This window comes from Poecilia latipinna, unplaced genomic scaffold (assembly GCF_001443285.1).
Source record: "Poecilia latipinna isolate Pla-1442-1.1 unplaced genomic scaffold, P_latipinna-1.0 Scaffold737, whole genome shotgun sequence".
Classification (NCBI taxonomy): Eukaryota; Metazoa; Chordata; class Actinopteri; order Cyprinodontiformes; family Poeciliidae; genus Poecilia; species Poecilia latipinna.
Window position 1 is genome coordinate 18,500 of NW_015113353.1, and position 25,572 is coordinate 44,071.

Genomic DNA, 25,572 nt, shown 5'->3' on the forward strand with positions numbered 1-25,572 from the left:
TGCATATAGGTAACAGTTTCCTTTTTGGGGGGTTTTGTTTTCCAAACTACTTGAAACATGTTTCATGACCAACAGTGGGTGAAATATGTTAGAAATTGATCTGATTGTGTCATAAATAAAATTCATTTTCAATAACCTTTTCTAATTTTCCATTTCATTCAAGTCCACTTTTATTTCAGTGATGGTACAGAATTATGCTGCGACACCCATTTAAATGTTTGCCATTACAGATCAAGGATGTTTCAGCTTTAGCTGCTCCTTTTACCAACTAAAGCTCTTTTCCCTGTGACCTAAAATTGAAGCCCATGAAGGGTTGTTCAAAGTGCACAGTGACATAAGGTCTACATACAGTGCAGCTTGTAAAATAGCTTTCCCAGATACACATTCGGTTCAGTAGGACAAGCTACGTTAAGCTGCTGTTGCATCATATCTGAGCAGAGACTCGATGTTCCTTAGACTGTTTTATTATGCTGTTATTTATTTCCTTTTCCTCCAAGTAAACAGATAAAACAGTCATTGTTTGATTTCTACTTTGGACTTGGCACAGAGCTGTAAATATGAACTGGTCAGTGAAAGTATGAATTCAGAAAATGCTTTCCTTGCGGACAACAACTTATTCCAGTGTCCCATTGATATTTTATACTTAAAAAGCAGCTGCACAGCAGAGTTTATATTTATTGCTAAACACATGCATCACAAATAGATAAAAAAGTGTGTGCACTGGGATGATGCAACTTAATTCATCTGCAGCTCTCAGTTACAACAACATCATTTGGCTTGCACCCAGTTATTCAGGTCTTTGTTTCTTAAACTGAGGCAAACTGAGATAAGCTTATCCAGGGAAATAAACAGTAGTTTCTATCTTGGTAAGAAGGTAATTAACTCCAATAGTGTTCTCGGAGATAAAGCAAGTGCAGTGTGTAATTTTGCTGATAAACAGTTTGTTATAAATTAGTTCAGAAGATTAGATGCAAACCTCTTAATTAGTGCACTCAAGGTACGCCCCCTTCTGGTCACAAACGTCACATACAGTTGAAAAAAAAAATAAATCCCCCCTCCATGATTTTTGCCAAAAACACAAACAGACACGAACGACAGCAGGCCATTTAGTATGATACCTTTTATTTAAACTTAAAAAGAGTGGATCAAAAAACAGGATTCAATAAATAAGAAATAAATATAATTGCTGTAATAGTTAATAGATACATTATAATTACTCGATTGTAAGAGTCTGACAGAAACAGGCTCTCAAAAGTTTTTCTCTAGAAAATCCTAAAACCAAAATATTGCATTGCCACTCAAACATTTTCTCCCGATAAACAAAATAATTGTTAAATTAGTAAATAAATAAATAAAAAATAGCTCAATTATTAAAACCTCCCGAATAAAAGTGCAACCCCGCCCCCTCCCCTGTGTTTCACCTAAAATCTAAGTAGAAATTTAAAATAGGTTTGTGATTTCCCCATTTTACAATTTGGAATGTAATAGCTTTCTCATGAAGAATGATGATGTCACTAGTTGTATTAATAATAAGAATAATAATGATAATAATAGTTATGTTGCAGTGTTCTGTTCAGTGTTTTATCTAAAGTAGTATTCTTTTTTGCATGTTTTCTTGTTTTTTTTAAATGCTGCTCTTTGTAAACTAAACTATATACAGCTCATTAGGATCCTTTCCAAAGTCTTGCTAGCCTACTCATTTAGCCATCTTTTTTTCTGTATTTTCTTTCTTTTTTATTATGAAACAACGATCCCTCTATATTTGTCACGTAATAGACATGGAATAGACATGTTAAAGTCTACTGAAGTGATATATCATTGTTTTTTTTATCAGTGCCTTTCCTACACATGTGGTCTGAGTTCTCTTAGTTGTACTAAATACCCTTTTCCATACAGACTGTGGTCAAACCAAGCATTTGGCTGTACGGATACGTAATTTTTGTTAACTGTGTGTGTGTGTGTTTTGAGTGAGTGTCAGCAGGCATGTGTTTGTTTGTTTTTTGTGCATTTTATATACATTTCAGCTTTGAGGTTCACAATTAAGGGTATCTCTGCGTATGTCAGTGTGTGTTTGTGTGGCAGCTCTCCGCAGACGCTCACAGGTAGAAGACAGTCTGAAAGCACAATGAACCCTGGGACTTCACCTTCAGTTGGACTCTGAGAGGTCGCCTGCGAGAGGAGTTGGAGGGTAGAGGGAGTGGCAAACGAACGAGAGGAGAGGAAAAGAGAGAAAAAAATAAAAGATTTTGTTAAAATTTGTAGGGAAACTGGAGCTCTGCGTGGGTTTCTGAGCTTCACATTTTTGTCAAACATGCCCCATCCATCCAACAAAGACTCCTGTCTGGGACTCACTGGAGCTACTGACAAACTTGCTGCTCCCCTTTGTACCTTTGGACGCTCCTAGCTTTTTTTTAAATTTCAGTCTCGGAGCATCATTGGCAGATGTCAACATAATTCAATCACGGTGCTTTTACATATATACATACAGTGTCTGGTCAGATCATGCAGTTAATTACAGTAAGTCACTGGTATGCATCCTAGTATGACTGCAACTGTGTGTCTCAAAGGAAAGCATGTGTGTGTCTGTGTGTGTCTGTGTGCGCTCATGAAACTCTGGGAACTCGCATTTATGTGTTTTCAGCATGTGCTGCACTTAGGTGCCCCGGATCATGGCAAGCAAACACTACCAACAACATGCATCACTCTCTGGCATTAGCAGTATAGAAATTCTGGGTGACAATTTAAGTAGAAAAAAAAATGCTCTAACTGCAGGTTTCATTGCCTTAATTATTTTCACTGTCTATATATTCATTTATAGAAGCCTTTTAATCATTAAATATATAAAGCCTTGCAAAAATACTCACACCCGAGGAACATTGTAAAACAGTCGAGACACTGAGTTCCTTCATAAGTGAAATACTAACCGATGTTTTGATGACAGCACTTGGTAAAATGTAATGTTTCAATTGTTGATTTTTGAGTTTTCATGATGTAAAACACTTTGAACTACCTTATTTAATTGTGCTTCAAAAAGAAAATTTGGTTTGATTAATTTGATTGTCACATTTTCTGATGTTACAACCACAAACCTTATTTTTTTACTGGGATGTCAAGTGGCAGATCAGCACCAAATAGTGAACATTTGTGTTATTTTTCATAAAAAAAAAAACAAAAAACATCTGAACAAGTGTGGTGAGCATCGCTATATTTATACTTATATACATTAGACATATACTATACTCTGCATTAATTTAGAAGTATGTCTCCACCAGATTTGCACTAGATCTGGACTTTGTTCGGTCATCCAAACACATGAATATGCACTGATTTAAACCACCATAACTTGGACTGCATTTGCCCCGGTCTCAAATCTTTTGATGCCTTTATCTGTTTTTTTCCCCCCCAGGATTGACCTTTAATTAGCTTCATTCATCTTCCAATGAACACTGACCAGCTTCCCTGCCCCTGCTGAAACATGACGCTGTCCTAGTGAAGGGATGAAGTACAGTGATAGTTTCTTTTTACCAACCATACCAGTGTTAGTTTTAACCATGGCAGCTGTGCAATTTTTAGATCATGGATTAAAAAATTCTCTCCAAGTTGTTCAAAGCGGTTTTAAAACAACCCACAACTTTACCCCTAACTTCTCTGTTGTGTTTCTCAGACTTCATGATGCGTTTTGTTCACTAATCTTTTCTAAGAAAACTCTGAGGCCTCCACAGAACATCTGGATTTACAGGAAAATTAAATTACAAACAGGTGGACTCAAATAACTAATTGGAGCAAAAGCATCAGGTTGCACTCTAGGGGTATGAGAGTTAAAAGCAGTTCGATATAACTGAAAGTCCCACTTTTCACATTTTTATTTGTAAAGATTTTTTTTAGAAACTATGTATTGTTGCCCTTCCTCTTCATAATTAAGCACTACATTGTGTTTTGGGCTGCAATGTGGTAAATTGTGCAAGACTTCTGAGTGTGTGGTTACTTTTGCAAGGCACTGCATGTTACACAAAGTTTTTAAAAAAGTAAAAGTGAAAATCCTTTTGATGCCTCCACACTCTGATCTGACAGCAGCCATGTTGAAGTTTTTAACTCTCTTAAATAAATAAAAAAAAACTCTCCCAGAATTCCTATATTTGAAGGCTGTTCTCCAATGAGCAAGAGGCACTTGTTCTTCCACCATGACAACATCATACCCTTCACCCCAAAACACAAGTCAGAAGGAATAGTATAATGAGGTTGAGATGAAAGAAGCAGATCAACACTTGAAGGAGAGAAAAATGTGGAGAAGGAGAAGATAAGAGAGACAGAAAAAGAGCAGGAGCAGTGATAAAAGATGTAAAGAAGTCTCAGAGAAAAATGGAGGAGCAGGAAAACTAAAGTGCAGCATCACAGTGTAAAAAAGTCACAATCCAAGATTATGAACTCAGCCTATCAGAGTACAGCTCAACAAAATGCATGCTCGCCCATGAATACAGAGCGCTGCAGCAAACAAAAAGGTAACTTGATCTAATTCTTCTTGTTTATGTATATATATCCCATGCGTTGGATCAGTTTGCAGCCACATTCTGGAGTTATGCATACCATAAACATGTCATGTCCTCTTGTCCATCACGGCCTGCCATTTTATGCAGCAACATCCTAAAACATGTATTTTTCCCCTATCAAAGCATCATTCTTGCTCCCTGTGTTGTTGCTGTGCTCGTCTCCACCAGTTTGTTATGGAAAACTATGGACACCTCAATGCAGAAGGCAATGCAACGAAGATTATTCAGTCCTGCATTACACGCTAACAGTGTAACACAGAAACATATGCACACATAGATGTCCACGCTCACTATTTTACCCAAACAATTTGTTCAAATAATAATAATAATAATAATAATAATAATAATAATGACACCAAACAGAACACTACAGAAACTGATCAAAAACAAAGCTGCAAAAAAATAACAAGCTTTGCTACAGAATTTATCAGATAGATTACTATAAAGTGATTAAGTGTATCAAATATCCAATCAGATCAGTTGAATCAGTTGAGTGCAGTCCTGGCTATAGATAGTTATTGATCAGTATGTGCACAGGTCAATACAAAATAAAGTCACAATGCACCAAACACAGTCTGTGATCACTACAGCAACAGGACATGCAGGTCAACGCATGGCTGGTTGCTCGAGGTGACAGAACCAACACAGGCAATAAAATCGCCACAGCAACCCAAACACAGGCCAACCAATCAACTTACAACAATGTGAGAGGAAGGGGGGATCAGGGCTTTATCGGTCACTAGGCAACCATTGCCATAGCGATGGGGTCCTCGTGAAATATGATTGGACGGGAGGATCTTGGGTGAGGTAAGTTGCCGTTTCGGGAAAAGATCAAAACAGCAGGGAAGAAATAAGATTGTGAAAGAAAATAAAAAAAGGAAAACAATATCTCATTATTTTTACGTTTCTTGACACAGGGTGCTTTCAGGAGTAACCCAATGCAAATTTACTGCAATGTCAAGCTTTTTTTCCTGTTAAAAATTTACCAACAGTTAGCTTTTTACTATCATTGCTGTTGTTCCTGAAGTATACTGCAGGTCTTCTTATTTCACCTTTTGTCTCCTCGCCACCACCTCACCTCTCCGTATTTGTTTGTTCTTCTCTCCGTCATCACTCAGTACGGGCGGTTGGCATCTTTGGGCCTTTTGAGCTGCACTTTGAGTCTTTTCATGCCAATCTGAAAGCCATTCATCGCCTGGATAGCAGCCTGAGCGCTGGCAGGGTTGTCAAAACTCACAAATCCTAAAAAAAAAAAAAAGAGATAAATAACATTCATGATAGAGCTATTTTTCTCTCACCTTAGTTTAGATGCAGACATAGACAGTATCTTATCCTACAGAAGGCCAGCCTTTGTGTTTTTTTCACTTGTCCTTCCCTCGCTCTAGTAAACATGCCCCTTCCCTCCCTGCTCCCCCACCCTGTGTGTGTCTCACCAAAACATTTGCTCTGGTTAGTAGCTCGGTCCACGAACACTTTAGCCGATATGACATTGCCAAAGGGCAGGAACATCTGCAGCATCTCAGAGTCACTGAACTCCTGTGGCAGGTGGTAGATGAAGATGTTACACCCCTCTGGACCTGACACACACACACACATACACACACACACACACACACACACACACACACGTAGGACGAAGACTCATAAATTACCTCTCGCTTTTAGAAAACAACCCTAAACACGCTCACTATCAAAAGGGTGTGGCCCCAGCAAGACAGGAAGTCACATCACCTTCTCTTTGCTGCTGTTGCTGGGGCTGCTGGTGTTGCTGAGCAACCAGTGTCGGCTGCTGGGGAAACGGCTGCCCAACCAATCCGTAGGCAGTGGGGTACGCCGCTATTGGAAGAGAGACAGGGGCATTAATGTCTTATTGGGTAATAACAACAGGTGGCAACATGAGCGTGCCCAATAGAGACATTTCCTTTTAACTGAGGGGTTCCCTGTTGAAGGTGAAATCTATTAACTACAGAGCGGAGCAAGTCTACAGAACAAAGACACTGTTGATCCCAGTCTGGTTTGCACACATTGCATCATCGCTGTAATCCCTGGTTATAAACATCATCTATAAATTGAGTCTTTCTGAACTCAGATAAATCATAAAATCAATTACCCTTGAAGATGTTTCACCCTTGACAGCCAGACTAAAGAGACATTGCTTGCATGTTCTTCATTTAATCTCCTGTATGAACCATCGCTTTGAGCAGATGGGTGCATTACTACATGTGCATGACTAGATTCCCAAATGTATGTGTAATATCCATCCATCCATTGTCTTCACATGCTTATCCTTGTAGGTCACAGGAGTTGGTGCCTATCTCCAGTGGTTACTGGGCAATAGGATGTTCATCACAGGCCAATACAGGCAGGACAGGAGAAGCACTCATACATGTACACAGTCATACAAAAAGGCAATTTAGGATAACCAGTAAACCCATTTTGGGAGAACCTGGAAACAACACATTCATGCATCTCTCCAGGTTATTGGTTTCTTCCCACAGTCCAAAAATATGCATTTGTAATTAGTTAATTGGTGTTTCTAAACTTGAACCTTAGGTATGAGTGTGAGCATGCATGGTGGTTTGTCCTGTCGGCAAAATCAATTATCAAATCGATTTATCACTCAGCCCTAAACTGTATTGAATGAGATGAATTTGGACTCAATCTGATTGAATGAAATAAATAAGGAATTAACTAAACTGAATGAAAAGAGCTGGTGTAAAAAGAATGGACTTAGTTCAGTTCAGTTCAGTTTGAATGCAAAGGCTTTGAGGTAAACTGACCTGAAATAATGAATTTGGGATCAATTGAGTTGAATTAATTAATTGGATCGTGTGTAATTGGACGAGCCCTTTTTCCCTTTATAGAGTGCTTTACAAATCTAATCTAATGCAAACCTGTGTAGTGCTGCATGCCTGCATAGGCTTGCTGAAGAGGGTCCAAAGCTGCAGCTGGACTCTGGGCTGGAATAAAAACAAGAAGAGCAGCAGAGATTAAGAATCCAACCAACATGATAATCTACAGTCGAATGCTCTTCCTTTATCAAGCTACCTTGGTATGTGTGAACTCCATTGGTGTACAGCGTTTCTGTTTGCTGTCCATTGGTGGGAGCTGGCACGCTGCTGTAACCATTCACTCCTAATGCTGGAGGGATAGCTGGCACAGGTGTTGCTGCGATAGTTGGTGGAGTGTTTGTACCTGCAGACAAAGATTACGCCAAAACAATTACTTCCTAATAAAGAACAACATATAAAATGTTTTGGTATTTACAAGGTTTTCCCATAGCAAAATCCAGGTCATTTCAAGCATTTTCAAGTTTCCAAACTCTCCAACACCACACTTTGGAGATAAAAACAATACAACTGAACAAAGAAATGCTGTTTTAATTCACTATTATCTATCATTTATCGCTGTTAGTAATAATGTGATGATATTCAATGTTCTTCAGCAGGAACAAGATAAACTAAAATATAGCAAAATTTTATGTTTTAAAATGTCTCTCACACATTTTTACACCTGACTCATCTGAGCCCAAAACACTAATTTAACAAAAAAAATCCCCCAATTTCACTAACTTTGTTCAGTGTATAAGATAAAAGATGATAAATAAATCACTGAGATATAAGGAATAATAAATATTTGTTTCATTAAAACAATCCAAACGAATTGTGTCAAGGTAAATTACCTTCCTGCTCAAATTAAATGCTTAAACACAATATACAAAGTAAAAAAAAAAAAATCTCTAAAAAATGTTTTCACTAAGTTTTCTGGCTTTTAGCAAATAGAAATAATTTAGGAAAATGTCTAGACAAGAGAAGCTTAATCTGATTTATCTTCAGACAGTGAGAACATTTTTTATCTTATTAGGTGTATGCAAATATCTGATTTCAGCTGTAAATATAATTTCACAAATTTAAGCTTTGAATCAAGCAACTTTACTACAAAACTGCGCAGTTTAAGTATAAAGCACGTTCAAGGAATTTAAAATCAAGCACTTTCCAAACCTTCAAAACACCTAATTGAAGTTCAAGAATTTTCAAGGATTTCAAGGATATCTACTCTGCTGAACCTCAGCAGGATGAGAAGATTGGAGACTTTAAATCTTTACACACAGCAACACTGACTTTCCTTGTAAAAGGGTGAAGAGTTCAAACCCTCCAATCCATAATCTAAACGTTTCTTTATAGTTTGGTTGAATAAAAACAAACTGCAGCCTCTCTACCTTAATTCCAGGTACTTATGGAGTATGAAGAGTGTGCATGAGGGGAATTACCCGAGGACGGTGTGATGGGTGTGATGGGTGTTGCGATGATTCCGTTGGCATTGAGTGCCGCCATCTGCTGCATCTGCACGGCAGCAACTGTTGCGACAGGAGACAAGTACGCTGACTGGGCAACCAGGGCCTGCTGTTGGACAAGCTGTAGACGAGGGAGAACGAGAATGGAGGAGAGAGCAAGGGGGTTAAATTGATATGGGAAAAAGAGAAAGAGAGAAAAAAGAAGATGAAAAATGGGAGGAAGGGCCAAGGAGAGGGAGTGATGGAGGAACAGATGAATAGAGATCTAATTACAAGGCCATTATGTCCCAAGTCAGTGGGTTAATGGTTGTGTGTTGCGGGAAGGCTAATGCCAGATGACGTATGCTCTGTTGTCTGTGTAATAACATTAGCTCCAATTAGACCACTGATAGCCTCTTCAAACTTATTACATCCTTTCATAAGCACAGCACTGCCCTTGCAAACTTTGTGTGCAGCAAATGTGAGAGCCGTACAGTTGGCTTTTGTGTGCTTGTGCTTGCCTGTGCGTTGACCGCCTGCGTGTAGGCATTGTAGGCAGGAAAGTTGAGGGTCATGGGGCTGAAGATGCCGAGTTGGGAGGCCACCTGCTGCATCCTCCTCAGCCCCCGCTCCTTCTCCGTGTCAGCAAACTTCACCACCAGACTGGACGACGCTCCCTGTGGACGGAGAGATAAAGTTTACAGTGCTCTCTAAAGGTAAATAGAAGAAAACAGACTCTATGTGTGTAATTTTATCTCAGTTTAAATGCAGCCGTTCTATGAACGCCTCTGACCAGAAAGGTCAGGGATAAAGTTCACCACTGTGAAACATGGTGGTGGCAACATCATGCTGTTGTGATATTTTATCAGCAAGTGCAGGGAAACTGAAGGTAAAAGCTTGTTATGGGTATTTGTGGCATGATTTACAGATTGTTTCCATCCAGCCTGACTGAGTTGGAGCTACTTTGTAAAGAAAAACATTTCGCTTCCAGCTGTGCAAAGCTAACTGAGACATTCCTCATAAAGAGTTGCAGCTGTAATCGCAGAACCAATTGCCAATGCATTTTCTGTAAAATCAATCCAATCTGTGGAAATCCATCCAAATCACAATTATGTGCTGTTTTCAATAAGTTTGTCACTTAAAAATACATTAAATACAACCAAGTTTAATGCATCAACATTTTAAAAGGGTATTAAAACTTTTTCAGGACAGAATCCAAACATTTTACTCAAATTAATCACATTTATGTTTTTAAATCATTAGTAATCGTATGCATGGAGCTTACAGGCATTGTGCGGCTCCCGTGCAGGCTGTTGATTGCAGCTTGGGCTTCGGCATGACCCTGGAATTTCACAAAGGCGCACCCTGCACAACAAAAACAAACACACTTATCAAATTAGTAATCAATGCTACAGCAAATAAAGTTGTTTGTACTATATCTTCCTTGAGCAGTTCAACCTTATGCAATTTACCTTTGCTTGTGCCATCTGGTCCTCTCAAAACGGTGCACTCCTCTATGCTGCCAAAGGGCTCAAACAGCCTTCTGACATCCTCATCACTCTGCTGCTTTCCCAGCATGCCCACAAACAACTTCCTGTCCTCTGAGACACCAGGGATGTGCAGGAGAAAGGAAAACAAAAAGACATAAAATCAATTTATTTGCCCCCAAACTAGTAACATATCTTCTTAACACATAAAGGTTGAAGCTATAGAGGGAAATATACTGTTTCCGTCCACCAGGGAGCAGTGTTGACTACCGAGACTGGTAATTAGAATGGTGAGGTGTCAGTGTGAACGTCTGTGTAAGAGTACTTAGTAAAACCATGTCCAGCATGAAACCTTCTAACATCTATTAAAGATTATCTGAGGTTGACAATTTAAACACACCTCAAAATTGACAAAAAATAAAATATAAAACGGACTCACTGAGATGGCCGAGTTTATAGTTAGGGAAGACATTTTGAAAATGTGTCCTCACAAAAGGAGAAAGACGACTCACCTCCTCGGCCTTCACTGTCAGCTGGTTTGACCTGGATCGGCCGATTCATCTGAGGGACAAACAAAAGAAAACATCAGCAAAGCAGGTCAACATTAAATGTCTTTCAGTCACACTCAATTCAACTCCACGAAAGATATTCAACTGTCTGGTGAGATGTATGCTGTCCTTTAAATATTAGGTTTACTCTAATGATCGATTTATGATGGTAGGTTTTTGGTGAGAAGTTCAGTATTCAAAAAAAAAATTGACTCTAAATTAAGAACATCTTGAAAACTATCAACAGAGGCAAAACCTGAGACATTAAGTGTCAGACTTAAATTTGAAATTATTTTTATTTAAACAAAAATGAAATGAGGTGCCTTAATATTACAAAAGATAGGGCAGAGCCATTTTTTTAGTTATTTGTATACCATGGTTGTGTTGGGAGTAGAGATGCACTCTAAAAGCTTTTCTTCTCCAAAACTGATTTCCAGTCTATTTTGAGGTCTGACCTGCATAGCTGTGATTTAAACTTTTATAAAAAAAACTTTTATAAAAACACATCAATCAGAAAAACAAACTCTGCTACATGTTCATGAATAAAGTAATTTTAAACCTAACAGGAAAGTAGGAATTACAACACTATTTCCACTTATGTCACTAACTTTCATCTGTTTATTTATTGAGCTCCTTCAGATGACATGCTATTAATTGATGTGCTTTAAACAGAGAGGGTTCTTCTTTTTGATGCATTTAATTACTAGGAGAAATATTTTTACTATTTGATCTGCCAATTACTAGTCAGAACTTATCAAAGAAAGAAAAAAAAAAAAACAGCCAAATCCATAATTTCAACCTCAGTAAAAATGCAGTCTAACGAAATACATTCTTTAAGAAATTTGTAGTTTCATTTTAAAATAATTCTTTCATTTCTAAAAAAGAAAAAATCAAATTAAGGTAATGACAACAGTCAGGGTCTACTCATGTATTTTTGTTACTCAAGTATTAAGGTTATGGTTAGATAAGCAGCAATCAACCTTTTCATGACCGACATGGATTCCCAGTTTTCTTTGTGGACTGACCTGACAACTCCAATTTAGAAAGAAAGCATTTTTTCATTTTAAAAACTGTAACAAGATTATCCTCATTTATGCATCAAAAATATGTTCCTGACCTTTATGTGGCTTTTATTCAAGTCAAAAGGGTGCTTTGAAGTCGATGCTGTTAGGTGATGCTTATCTGGTTTGAAAATGGTGGGATTTATTAGTTTTGATATGTTTAATAAATTTACTTTAAAAAAAGTATTTTCCAGTATTTGATCTCCGGATTGAGGGCAAATAGGTCAATTGGCCGACTGGACTGGTGCTTCTCTAGTTAGCAGGTGACATTTGCTTCAAGACTCAAACATAAACAGTCTTTGATTCGTCCCACATACACACACTCACAGACCGGGGGATTGAGAAGTGGCGAGATTAAGAATGCAGGCAAGCTGATCTGGATTACCTAAAAAGTAGGGATTAGATGAGGGACAAGAGAAGGCAGAGACACAGAGAAGAGGAGAAATGAGACAGGGCAGGCGTGGGAGAGAGGGGGAGATAATGTTGTTCAGTGAAATGACAAGTGTGTAAAGGGAACGGGCACAGTCAACTGAAAATAAAAGGATAGGAAAAAAAAACAACTCAGAGGGAGAAGCCTGGGGGACCCCGACTCACATCGACCGCTAGAAAGGGCAGGTGGAAGGCTAAAAGGAACCCCGGGGAGCAAATGGAAAAAGAAGTATTACATGGAAAGTGCGAAAGCGAAAGGCTGAGAGTGGAGGGATGAAAGCAGAGCCTGCCCCTGAGAGAGGATTCAAAAAGAATAGAAAGAGAAAGAGGAGCAGGCAGGCGGACGGGGCGTGATTCAGTCGTGACTCACTCCGTCTAAAAAAATCTCACGACTACCAAGATCCTCTGCCAAGAGTGCTGATGCATTATCCCAAACGCACGTTGCAAACATCCCTCCCATTCATATCTTCTGTACCTTTGGCTCACACAAACAAAGAGAAAAAAAAAAACTACAAAAAAAATAACACTCCACACACACAGTGCTTAGTCATAGGTAGGAGAAAGAGGGATGGGCTGGAGGAGCAGAGCTGCAGAATGATGGTGGCAAAAAGAGGAGAGACGTGGAACGAGGAAGAGGAAGCAAGGTAGACCCAGAGGAGGAGCGGAGGAGAGACGGGACTCAACTCAACAAAGGACTGTGGAGTCGACTCTCCAGGAGGGATGACATAACTTCTTTTTATTTGAATTGTTATAAATCTTGCTGGAGTTTGAGCGAATGTGTGGACTGGAAGAAAAGGACGGAAGATGTAGAGGGAAGGGATGAGAAGGAGGAAGAATGGCTCGGCGTTCCAGTGGGGTGTTAAGGCAATGTAATGATGCTGGTAATTGAGGAGAGGGCAGAGCAGAGAAAGACAGATCCATGCATTTGATTAATCAGCTCTTAGCTGTCACCACAAAACTATCGATCTAGGGCAAGGCCATCCCACACACACACACGCGCACACATGCTAAGACATCATCGCACGCAGATGAAAACACACCTCACATCTCTTCCCAAGAAACACTCACAAATTAGGAGCGAATCATAGAGCACCTTTACTGGAGAAATTCATCCATCCATCCATCCATCCATCCATCCTATTCTGGTCCTAATGTTATTGCTGTCCATCCAAGTTGCCATCCATCAGCTCATTGATCAGTCCCGTCTTGTACATTGATTTGGTCTTCCTTTGTAGAGAGGCCTGATAGTTGCAAGATTTGTGTCCACCAACCTTCTCTCTAACCTTGGATCAATCCATCACCTCTTCAATTTCTTCCTCCATTAAGCCTCGTCTTTGTGCACGTAAAACGGGCTAAACAGAAAACCCCCGGCACTTCCAGTGGAATCACAGCTTAGTGATTAGTGTATATACACAGATATGCAGATCACCTTTCCTAAAAAGCATCCCCACAGCATGATTCTGCCACCGTCAAACATTGGTATACGACTTTCTAATCAACTCTGCTTCAACCTTCTCCACAACTCCCTCCCTGCCATCCCTGCCGGTGTTTCTTTCTGAGTGTTCCCTAACAAACCTCAGAGGAATTCACAGAAAAATTAGATTAGAACTAAGATTAAATTACACACAAGTGGGCTCTATTTACTAAGTTGGCAATATTTGAAGGCAATTGATTGTACTGGATTTTACTGACGGTATTGGAGAAAGCTGAATTTTAATGCAAGCCACATTTTTCAAATTTTTACTTGCAAAACATTCTGAAAGCCATGGTTCATCCCCCCCCCACCCACTTCACTATTATATGCAACGTTGTGCAGGTTTGTCACAGAAAATCCCAACAAAATACACTGAAGTGTGTGATTGTAACATGGCAAATTGCTGAAGGGTTCAGTGGGGGGAATTAATACTTTTGCAAGGCTCTGTATATGAGCGTTGTGACATTACAATCTTAAGCAAATAATGTGCGTTTCTGTGATTAACTTGCTTGAAACAAAAAAAATGAGCAGGAAAAACTAATGACGTGAAGAGAAGCAGCAGGTGAGACGTGCAGACTGCCTCTTCAGAGACATCACAATGGGATCGGAAAATTCGCATGGCAACCAGCTTGTTGTCATGGCAATCATATGACGGCACACTGAGTAGGTAAACAAGGATGCTGGTTGCCAAGGGCGACTGCTGTGTTCTTTGGGTAAACAAAGAATTAGTGCCAGAGGATGCTTTAGTGGCTTTGTACTGCCCTCTAAATTGTCTCTACAGATACTGGCATGAAAACCAGGAATATGAGCACCAAGTATGAGTAAAAACGTTAGAGAAGAAAGAAATGTACATTGAAGAGAGTAATGAAGAAGGTGGCAGGGGCCAGATATGGAAATAAGTATGTGGCAAATCTATACTGTGCTGATTAAAATTCCCTTGAGCCTGGTTAGGCAGTCAAACTGTACTCCAGTTTGTCTTTGTCTCTCTCCTTTACACAAGAACAGCCGCACACTCCTTTCATGTCAAATTATCCTCTAATTACTCACGTTCCAAATAAGACTTAATTAACAGCAACCATCTGCAAACGTGTAGATGTAAAGAGGAGCCAGGACTCGCGCCGGAGTGCGGTTTGATCTATCCTGCTGCATACTAAGAAGATTCCCAAGTTGCTGTGTCTCTGAGGAAAGTGAACTTGCATGTGGGGCGATGCATGAGGGCATATATGTGATGCTGCATGAGCACACACACACACACACACACACACACACACGCACACACTGAGTGAAAGCCCGGTTTCCACTCATGCACTCCTGACCAAAACCTGCATGCAAACACAAGCCCATTTACACGCTGTGGTGTCAACAGAAATACTATAGACACACAGTGCATGTCACTTATCTATGCAAACACACACACGCACGCACACACACACGCACACACACACACACTGAAACAGTTTTACGGTACGCCTTTCCAGTGTCTCACAGCACCCGACCTTTTGCTCACACAGAAACAAACACATACTACACACTTACAGTTAATCTTACTCCCTGCAGTAATGCGGAGAGGATTGTACCAGGATTAGAGGATATTAAATCCTTGGATTATCCAATCAAATCGTATTTTGCCCCCTCCCCCACCCACGCAAAATCAGTGGAACAAACCATCCAACGTGATGAAGGGGGGGAAGTGGTAGGAAAAAGAAACTGTACAGACACAAATCAAAGCTGCAGCTTTATTTTGTATTTGCTTCTCTTTTCCCATCAAAAGTATTTCTGCACAACAGGAAGGAAATATTCACTTTGACACTTAAAAAACAACAAGGCCACATACATTCATGTGAGATGCCCTCTTGAATCCTCTGTAAACGCTTATGTTCACACCTCCTCATTCCCCTTTTACTCTCCCTCGGGACGCTTCAACCTAACAATTTCAGAAGTCCATTTTCCAAAATGCCCAAGGAATGAAAACTATTTTTATCCCCACTCCACAATCTCGCATTATTTCTGCCTCTCCTTGACTCCTTGGTTCCTTGCTCTCCACATCCAGATTTATAATCCTCCATATTCTGCTTTTGACGGCGGTATCGCAGCTTTCTTTTCCTGGAACATCTCTTTTTTAATCTTCAGTGTTTGTCTAATTATTCTGAGAAACTCACCAACAGCGTGTTGCAATGATGATAAAACTGAGAGCATAAACTAAAAAAATTGACCATTTTTTAAGTTTATCCTTACGTACAAACAGAGGCCCACAAAAAAAAAAAATTATAGAGAGAGAGAGAAAGAGAGAGAGAGAGAGTTCATAAAATATTCCCTTCATCAAAAAGACTTCTTCCCTACATTGGTTACATTTAGTACCCAACTATGCTGAAAACCCACCCACAGCAGTTTTAATCCAGCATATCTTGAAACATAGATGCAGCTTTTATTGAGGCTGCGTCTGCACACTTACATCTGTAGCTGAACAAAAATAATTAGCAGCTCATGCACACAATCAGCCAATCAGCATTTTAATCAGAATTATTGAATAACCGCAGAATTATTGAATAATATACAAGTATATTGATTTTAGCTAAAAGTACACGTTTCATGAAATTGATTTCAACCCAGTTTATTTCTATAGAATCAGGATCAGCTTTATTGGGCGACATTTTGTGCACAAAGAAAGAATTTGCCTTTGGTTTTCAGACGCTCAAAGGGTACAAACATAAAGTATAAATACATAAACTTTAGAGGAAATAACATAAGGATAAAGAAACTGTGTGTGCATGTATTTGCAGCCATTTTTCTATATTTGTAGAAAGAAAAAAAGGACTGTTGTGACACTGCAAATATGTTATTTTTGTTTCACAGTAATCGCTGTGTAATGAATGTGTTCATCAGAGAAGAACCATTAAGCACAGACCTGAAGATATATAGCTCCAAATTACAAAAATAAATGTCATCTCAACACACACTACAATTTGTCCAATTCATATTTAGCTAAAAAGACCTTTAGATCCAATCACACATATTTCAATTTGAAGATCTCTACTTCATCCAACAAAACAAATATACAACATAAAACTACCAGAACTGGACTCTATATAAAATATAGACCAGGGTCTTATTTTGCACTGCGTGAATCAAAATCTATGAAAAGTTAACATGTCTTTACAGCAAGAAAACAACATTCATGTAACATCCTGTTATGACGATCAAACTGAATTTGTCCCTCTCATTTAGAGCGACATGAAAACATCAAAATGTGAGGAACAGGGAGTGAGCGTTAAGGGGGAACAGAAGCACAGCTCCACCCCTCCATGCTATCATCTCTATTTAGAACCACGTTAGGCTTTGCATCCCTCAGGTCTCCTAGCAACCTGGCATCTGGCTCGACTCCGTTGCCTAGTGACGCAGGTCTGCAACCATAATACAGGCTCCTGGTGCCCCGTCCCCCTCCCCTCTCCTTCCCCTTCTACTGTCTCTGATTCCTTTCTTCACACCTGAGAGGTCTGCCCTCCATCTCCTCTGTTCAGTAAGTTATCTGGCAGAAACCCTTCACCAGCCTCTCTGCTGGAGCAGCAGCTTATTCCCTTTCCTCTGACTGTGTTTTTCTCCTCATTTGCCTGCACAATAATAACAACATCAAACCATGCATAAAGCAGCGCTAGCCACCGTGTTGATCCCTAGAATATTACGCTGTTTTTGTCAAGCCCAACGAGAACATTCAGCATGCAGCAGCGGAGCACTCACTGAAATTTGATCCTGTGGATTTAGTTCAACATAATCCAACAGCACTATAGCGGATAACTGTTAGACCTATGCACTTGGACCTTCTTTCTATTTTCGGGAGTGTAAGTCCTTTGGGAAATGAGCTGGTGAATTAAAAAGGCCGTTCAAAGCCATACAGATTCATGGCTGCAGAAATCTCACATTCACTGAGATTACGTCCAATCCGGAGCCTGACACATTTATGAAAGCTTGGATAGTTATGGTGTGGGCGGGAATCCGGAAAATAAAAGACTGATATCCAAATGGATTTATGCTCTTACATGGTCACATTTAAACACACTGGTTTTTAACTAACATTTCATGAATGGGTACATAGAAATATGTATGTGTCGTAAAATGAGGTCAGTGCAACCTCAAGTGGACAAAAAATGAGATATATTACATTGTGCCATTTTTTTCCACTAATCATAGCAGATTACAGGATAAATGCCTTCTTTTAAATGCCTAAAAGAAGGCATTTAAATGCCTTCTTTTAAATGCCTTTTAAATAAATGCCTTCTTTTTTAATGCCTACTTTTTAAGTAGGCATTAAAAGTAAAAGAAATCAAGTCAATTTTTAGGAATAAATACAAAAGTTTCTAATTTAATGGCAGATGTGATATTTGCAAGATGATATATGGATATAGTTTTTATAATATGGGGAAAAGAATAAAGTCTGAAAAACAAATACTTTTCCTCACCCCATCATGAAATATATATGAGAGTTGACTACTGCTCTTAATCAATCTAAAATAATTATAAGACAGTCTATGAGAAATATTACAAGGAAAAACTAGATGGTTAGTAATCATCCAGGCAGGGGAAGTTCTCACAAGTTTAATGAGTTTGTAAAAAGCTCCATTTCTCTGTGGTCAGGGTGAAAGAACTCAGTGTTTAGATGGAAAGTTATGGTTTGATAAGAGTCACATCCCGGGTGCAGATAAAGTCCTGGCATCCCATTTCTCTGCCTAATCACACACACACACTGTGTGCAGGCACACACACTCCCCTTTGACAGATGTCTCTCTTTAAATTGACAGAAGTCCGCCTGACTCCCTCCCACCCCTTCTAGCATTCAGAGAAAAGCCTTTCTTCTATTGCACCGCCCGCCTGTCCCTTCCTCCACACTCATTACAGAAAACTTTTGTCCTGTTTCCTCCTTCTTTCTGCCCCGACCTCCTCTACTCCGCCCCTGTCTCACCCTGCCCCCTCCCTGTCTGTACGTCCCTATTCATAAAGAACCTCTTCAGGGCCCTCCTCTACGTCTCCTAGTCCCCATTTCATTCATGCAAATTCACACATTCATTCAGGCGCCTCGTATGGACCGGTTCTATATGTCCACATCATGAAATATGGGCCATGTAACCTGAAGACGGTTTATGCCACGGACATTTGAGATTTTTCTGAAAAAGCGGTAAAGTTTATACTCATAATCAGCAATTAGAGTAAAACAGAACCGCCCCTCCCCACATGTTGCTGTGTCCTGCTGGTCTACCACACCGTATAAGAAAGAGAGAAAACAACAAAATAATAACTTTAAAAATATATATATTTAAAAAATAAAAACAAATACATTTGGAAAAAATCATTTTTTCCAAATTAAATTTTTCAGTTTAAATTTTTCAATTTAATTTTCATTAAATTTCCAAATTAATTGTCATGTTTTTTAGGACTACAGTTGACAAGCTGGATGCAGCATTTTTTTCTTATCCAGATGATTGCTTGAGCATTATATCAGCTTGGCTTACTTTTTTTTTTTTTTTTTTTATAAAAAGCAGAGCGCTAAATTTATCTAAAGACTATGTATCTCAGTCAAATGCTAACATCTATCATCGTCATTAGTTGGAATGATTATCGCTTTTCTGTTCTGAACAAAAATATTTACACCAATTTCTGTTTCAATTTCTGTGTGAATGGTTTTGTGATAATATGAAACCAGGGCGTTACCCCTTAAGGTTGTTTTATTTTGAGAACCTCATACCAGCCTAGTGATCAAAGCCTCATCTCTATGCAAATGTCAAAGGGAGCGTACTGGTCGAGTTTACTGCTGTTAATTTAGTTCCTCATAAACATAAAAAATGCATAGATAAAGGAGGCTGCGTTTTACTTTCAGCAGTTGGTCTGTGTGAGATATTTGTTATTTTGCACAAGCAAATCCAACATCTGAAAAACACAAACTACGCTCTCGGTGTTTTTGCTATTTCACAAAGTGTCAAAAATAAGACAAAATGATGAATGTTAATTGCAACTGAGCAGCATTTTTTTCCCTCTGTGTGTACATGGAAAACAGAGCCTGCAGAAGCTGGCTGCATTTGTAAAACAGATGGTGTTGGAAATGGACACAGTTCAGTTTAAGGCTACTTTAGAGCTCGGTTTATGAGACACACGGTTTGGCAGAGAACATTCAGGGCAACCTGCTACTCATGTGTCCAAACAAACATAATTATCAAAGTAGCTAATCGCTTAAATTTTCCTATTGGTGTGTGTTTCTGTTTTCTTGTTTGCTGGCTCATTTGGACCATTTTCTGGTATAATCACTGACCTTGATCTGCAAGCGTGTGTGTGCGTGTGTGTCGGAGGCCTTAAAGAGGCAGGCTCTCTCCAGGGTCAGGCTTTTATGAGGCTATGATTAGATTCTGCCTCAATTTTGTGGTGAAATATGAGGCAGGCGCTCTTTCTCTCCGCATGTTGCATGCATAAATGTACCCACATATGGACCCACACACATACAGTGTTCTGCTAAACCATCCATGTCACATTTTGTCACAATGAACCCCCAACATTCAATGTATTTTAGTCGAACTCAAAGTGGCACCTAATTTCAGAATGGAAGGAAAGTAATATTAGGTTTTCAAATGTTTGAAACAATTGAAAATCTGAAAAGTGTGGCATGCAATTAAATTCAGCCCCCTTAAGGAATTACTACGCAGAACCACAGCTGCAGCTCTGCTGGGTTTATCTAAAATTGTCAGGTTGAAAGTATTCAGTAGTGACCAAAATTTTTCTGTTTTTTAAGAAGTGCATTTTTTTCCATGGAGAATTTTTATTTTCCTGCTCAACAATAAGTTAATCTCACAATACTTTAATTGATCAAACAAAGTCAGTGCAAAAATAAAAAAGGTGCCTTTAACATTTGCTTAACTGAAAAAAGATATAAAAAGTCCTACATTCTGAGGTTAGTAGGTTTTAATTGTCTTGGTATACATTTTTTTAAAATGTATTTATAGCAAAAAATCAGGACATGCCTCATGTTTTCTTTGAAAATGCTTCCTGTATTTAGCCAGGTTTATTGGATGGATAAAAAGCCTAAGTCAGCTTTTTAACAAGGCAATGCATGTCAGTGGTCTTTTTTACTGTAAAATGGAAAAGGTTAATAAAAGACGAATACTTTGAGTTATATCTTGTATTTTGTTATTTAAACACCATAATTTGGAATTTATTGTATTGATAATTCAAAATTCTTACAATAAGAAATGTACTACGATAAATAATAACCGATACGATAAATGCCCAACTCCAGTGAAGAATTTTATTTGTAAACCATGTCTCCCTTTAATTCCATTTGACATTTATGTGCTACTTTGTACTGGTTAATCACCTAAAATCCCAATAAGATAAACTGAAGTGTGCATTTGTAAAAAAATGTGATAGAGTTCTGCATATCCTCAAACACAAGACTGATAGAAAGCACGTCCACATTGCTATTTAAGCCCGATCGCAGACAGACATTTGCCTTAAATAAACAAGCTAAATCTCCTTTGGTCTTAGATGAACACAACCCTACACAAATACCCTCAGCACTTCAAACCCCCCTCGGTTCGGCTCCTCCTCCTGTCTACCTCTCTCACACTCGCACACACACAAAGCCAAATCTACACCTGTCCCTTTACTGCCATCCCGTCCCACACACAGTGAGGATAAAAATAGAGAAGCAGCCTGAGGGATGGGGGGAGCGATACACATCACAAACCCCATCAGGAGGAGAGAGATAGAGGCAGCGGAGGAAGAGATACAGAGATATAAAGACAGAGAGAGGAAAAGAGAGAAAGAAAACTGGGGTCTGCTCTAAATTGAAAATGCAGCAGTAAGCAGCGAAGGGGAATAGTAAACAGTCCTGCTGACCACATAAATATGCAAAATTAGCCTACAAACTCGCCCTAGTGGATAATTGCTCATCATAGCTTTGCCCCACAGGGAGGATGTCTGGCAGGCTTCTCAGATTCCACGTAGAAACTCAAACACTGATCACACACCACACGAACAAACCCTAAGCGGATCTGATAAACATTTATCACACATACGTGATGATGGACACATGCAAACGTGCTGCCTATTGTCGCAGGCTTAGAGCACAGAAAATACACCAATACTAAGTGCTACAGCTAGTAATTACATTTTCTCAAAGTGATGTAACAGAAGTGAAAGAAGGAGCAACAGCAACTCTGAGCTGCCGATTCTGCCCCCCCGGTCATGCTGCATGCATAAAAATTTCGGCCTTTTTGGCCAGGGACATCCATAAATTCATGCGTCCTCCTTCGGAGAGGACACGAGCTCAATAAAGGGAGAATAAAACAGCTCCCATCATGTTTACAGCTGTAACCGTGAGACTACGGTAATTCAATTTATCGGCTCCAGTGTGCCATCGGGCCTGTATGTGTTCAATCAATATGAAAAAACTACAAACTGTTATTATTTTTTAATAAGAGTATTGATCCTCTGCTGTATCACTTATTGCTAACTGCTTGTCTTTTGGCACTGCTGGCTTTTTAATCATTTAGAAGCACCAAGAATGTCATGGGAAACACAAGGTGTGTATTTCCATGTGTTTGGTGTGTGTGCATGCACCGTTTTGGCTCTAATCAAAAAACAGGGAGCAAAATGCTGCCTGGAGAGCAGTAAAGCATGACAACACACACCTGGTAAGCTGCTTATCACACTTTAATTTCACCTACACTCAGATCTGCGGATGCCAGTGTGATTAAACAGATGTGTGCGTGTGTCGCTGTGTATACACGTGCGTGTGTGTGTGTGTGTGCAGAAACAGTCGTATGTGAAGTAGCACAGAAGATGAAGGCAGAGATAAACACAAAGAGGCTGCAGATTAAATGGGGAAAGAGAGATATCAACAGCAGAGAACAAAAGAACAGATAAGAGGAAAGATATGTGGGGAAATACAGCAGCAGTAAGCCGTGGAGGGATGGAGGGATAAAGGTGCAGGGAGATATGAGGTTAAAACCTAACCAGGACGGGGAGGGAAAAAAAGAGGGATAGATGGATTGACAGAGATATAAGGAGTCTCTTATGAATCAATACTGTATTAAAAAAAAAACATCTGAATGATGACAAGTTTGATTAAATATATATTTTTGACAAAGTGAGCAAACGGCCTTGCAAAACATATTCATAAATTGGTTTTATGAATATTGACTTTTTGTAAAATTACCACCACAAACTTCGATGTGCAGCTATATCTGGATCTTAAGTGACAGGCCAACACGAGATGGAGCAAAACTGAGAAACTGAAGGAGATTCCTACATGGTTTCAAACTGTGTTCAGCGCCTCTGAGTAAACACAGCACATTTGGCCTCGATTGCTTTGCTGAGCCTGTTTCTACCAGCTTTGCATATATACAGATCTCACGCCTCAACGCTCTGGACCGTCTTTGACACGAGTAAATATATAAAATCCTTTCAAAGACCAGTTAAGACATTTTTCTGCTTTAGAAACGTGAAACAGAACAGAAAAGCAGTGGCCTAATGCACTGCGGCAGAGTATGTAGGACCTTATATTTACGGCGGATGTCATGATCGCCTGGAAGGAATGCTTTACTGCTCTGACAGCAGCCTCTGCAACAGACCCCCACCCCTCCACCAAACCTTGACCTCTGACCTTGCATATTGCCAGCATCTCTTCAAACTAACAGTGCACAAAAATTGGACTAGGGCAGAAGAATATATTTAGAGCAGTAATGAAGCCAAAACTGTGTAATATATGCGTTTTGTATGCAAGATAAGAAAAACACCTTTGTCTGTAAATGTGTTCAACCCAGAACTTCACTCTGTTCAAATTCCTTATAAAGCAAAAAATGTCTTACCCTCCTTTTGCTATTCAATTATTAATGAGTTAATCCAAACATCAACCCGACAGTATACAGACGTTAAGTAAAACAGAAAGGGTTGAGCATGTTGATGTTAAAGTTTTTTTTTTCTATACTTGAATTTTTTGTTACAAATGATCCTGGATTCACCAAACGAATTTGGAGTTATTGCCTTTTAGCCAATAACATATATATATATATATATATATATATATATATATATATATATAAAAAGTTTATTTGCATCTTTTAATGTATTTCTAATATTGTATAACAAATAAATAAATGAAAAATTCTGCAGAATGTGCCAATTTAAAAAAAAATCTAATTAATCGATTAATCGTCAGAATAGTCAATAGAATAATCTATGACTTTAATAATCGTAAGCTGAAGCCCTGAACCAGACGTAGCTTTTGCCCATTGACAACTCAAGGTTTCTAGGGCCTTTGGAAAGAAACAAGCCCACAGCATCACAGATCCATTCCCATACTCAACAGTGGATATGAGACAATTTTCATAAAAACACAGTGTTAGTTCCAAATGTTCACGGTTCAAGTAGCTCTTCGACAACTGCCCATGTGTACACTTGTGATTGTCAGACAGAAAATGCTGGTACATTTTATGAACAACCAATTGCCACATATAATAATAATAATAATAATAATAATAATAATGTCTCATTCCTTTTAGGGAGGTTTGATGAGCCGCTGGCAATGTGCTATTGGTTTTAAATTAAACATCAACATATTAAGCCAAAGATACATTCCTGGGAGTAACTTTTATGCCTCCAGTATTAAGGCCAATGGCTTGGCGTGAGCTTATGTAAACACCTCCCAGAGGAAAACTCTGGACCACTTCTAACCAAACATCTACAAGCTACAATATAACTTCACTTAATAACTTATATTAATTTATTCTACTTTAACAAATACTGCGTAACTGTTGCTCTTCCCATGATGTGCTTCCTCTTTCCTCCTTCTGAGTCCAAGCTAAACAAAAGGCGCAGGACTCCCTGATAAGGCCATCTGTTCATCTCACTCTCAATCCCTCTGTATTTTTTCTCAGTTTCCAATTGGAAAATCTCTTGCTCTGCAGAGGCTAGCGAGGAAATCTGAGACAGAGCATTCCCCTTTTGTTTTCTAATGCATCGCTCTAACTGTTGTACATGAATTAATCTATATAGCTAAACTGGAAAACATTGTATCAAGCACCTTTTAATTGCTTTGTGATTACTGTACAAGGCAAAAACACATCTATACAGGAGGGATGCTTCTCTTCCATTAAACATTCATGATGAGCCTGATGCTGCACAGATTTAAGCTGAATCTGGGAATGGATAAAAGTTTGCAGTAAACTCATCTAAGAGCCGTACAAACAGAGCAGGGGAGGACGAGCAGAAAGGGGGAGGAGATGGAAACGGTCAAAGGGGTCAACTAATCAAGAGGAAGGGAAATGAGATGAGGGCTAGACGAACTGTGGGGGAGAGGAGAGGAGAAATACTGAGCAAGACTGGTGTAGAGCGGACGACTAAAGAAGGGTTGCCATAAATGACTGTGAAATGAGAATCTGAGCAGAAACTGCGAGTGTGCAGCGAGAGGAAAAATGTGAGCAGAAGACAGCGGGGAAGGGAAAAGAGGTGGGGAGGGGAGGGACGTGAGAAGGAGTACCATGAAATGAATGGATTGGGGGAAGTGGGGAGAACATCCTGTAATATCCTACTGGTGCGCGGAGACTGGAAGACAGGAGGGGAGGAGCTGAACATGGGACAGAGGGGATTTGAGAGAAGGAAAAGGAGATATAATGGAATGAGGCAAAGGATATTGAGGGTTGGGGACAGTAAAGGAAAAGCATGTCACAGGAAAAGAAAAGGATAGGACAATGTACAGAAGTGTGAAAGAAAGT

The 25,572-nt window shown here is 39.3% G+C and overlaps 1 protein-coding gene across 1 annotated transcript in view; it reads right to left on the reverse strand.

Moving 5' to 3' along the window:
• Positions 1-1,105: 1,105 nt before the first annotated feature.
• LOC106955454 (CUGBP Elav-like family member 3) overlaps positions 1,106-25,572 on the reverse strand; it is a 31,435-nt gene continuing 6,968 nt past the window's right edge. Inside the window, exons 5-15 of the mRNA XM_015045653.1 lie at positions 10,820-10,868; positions 10,293-10,421; positions 10,106-10,185; positions 9,342-9,497; positions 8,818-8,962; positions 7,596-7,742; positions 7,442-7,507; positions 6,279-6,383; positions 5,981-6,124; positions 5,626-5,789; positions 1,106-2,169 (exon numbers count right to left, since the gene is read on the reverse strand). Coding sequence (XP_014901139.1) covers positions 5,662-5,789; positions 5,981-6,124; positions 6,279-6,383; positions 7,442-7,507; positions 7,596-7,742; positions 8,818-8,962; positions 9,342-9,497; positions 10,106-10,185; positions 10,293-10,421; positions 10,820-10,868 — 1,149 coding nt within the window. The 3' untranslated portion in view covers positions 1,106-2,169; positions 5,626-5,661. The remainder of the gene's footprint in view (positions 2,170-5,625; positions 5,790-5,980; positions 6,125-6,278; positions 6,384-7,441; positions 7,508-7,595; positions 7,743-8,817; positions 8,963-9,341; positions 9,498-10,105; positions 10,186-10,292; positions 10,422-10,819; positions 10,869-25,572) is intronic.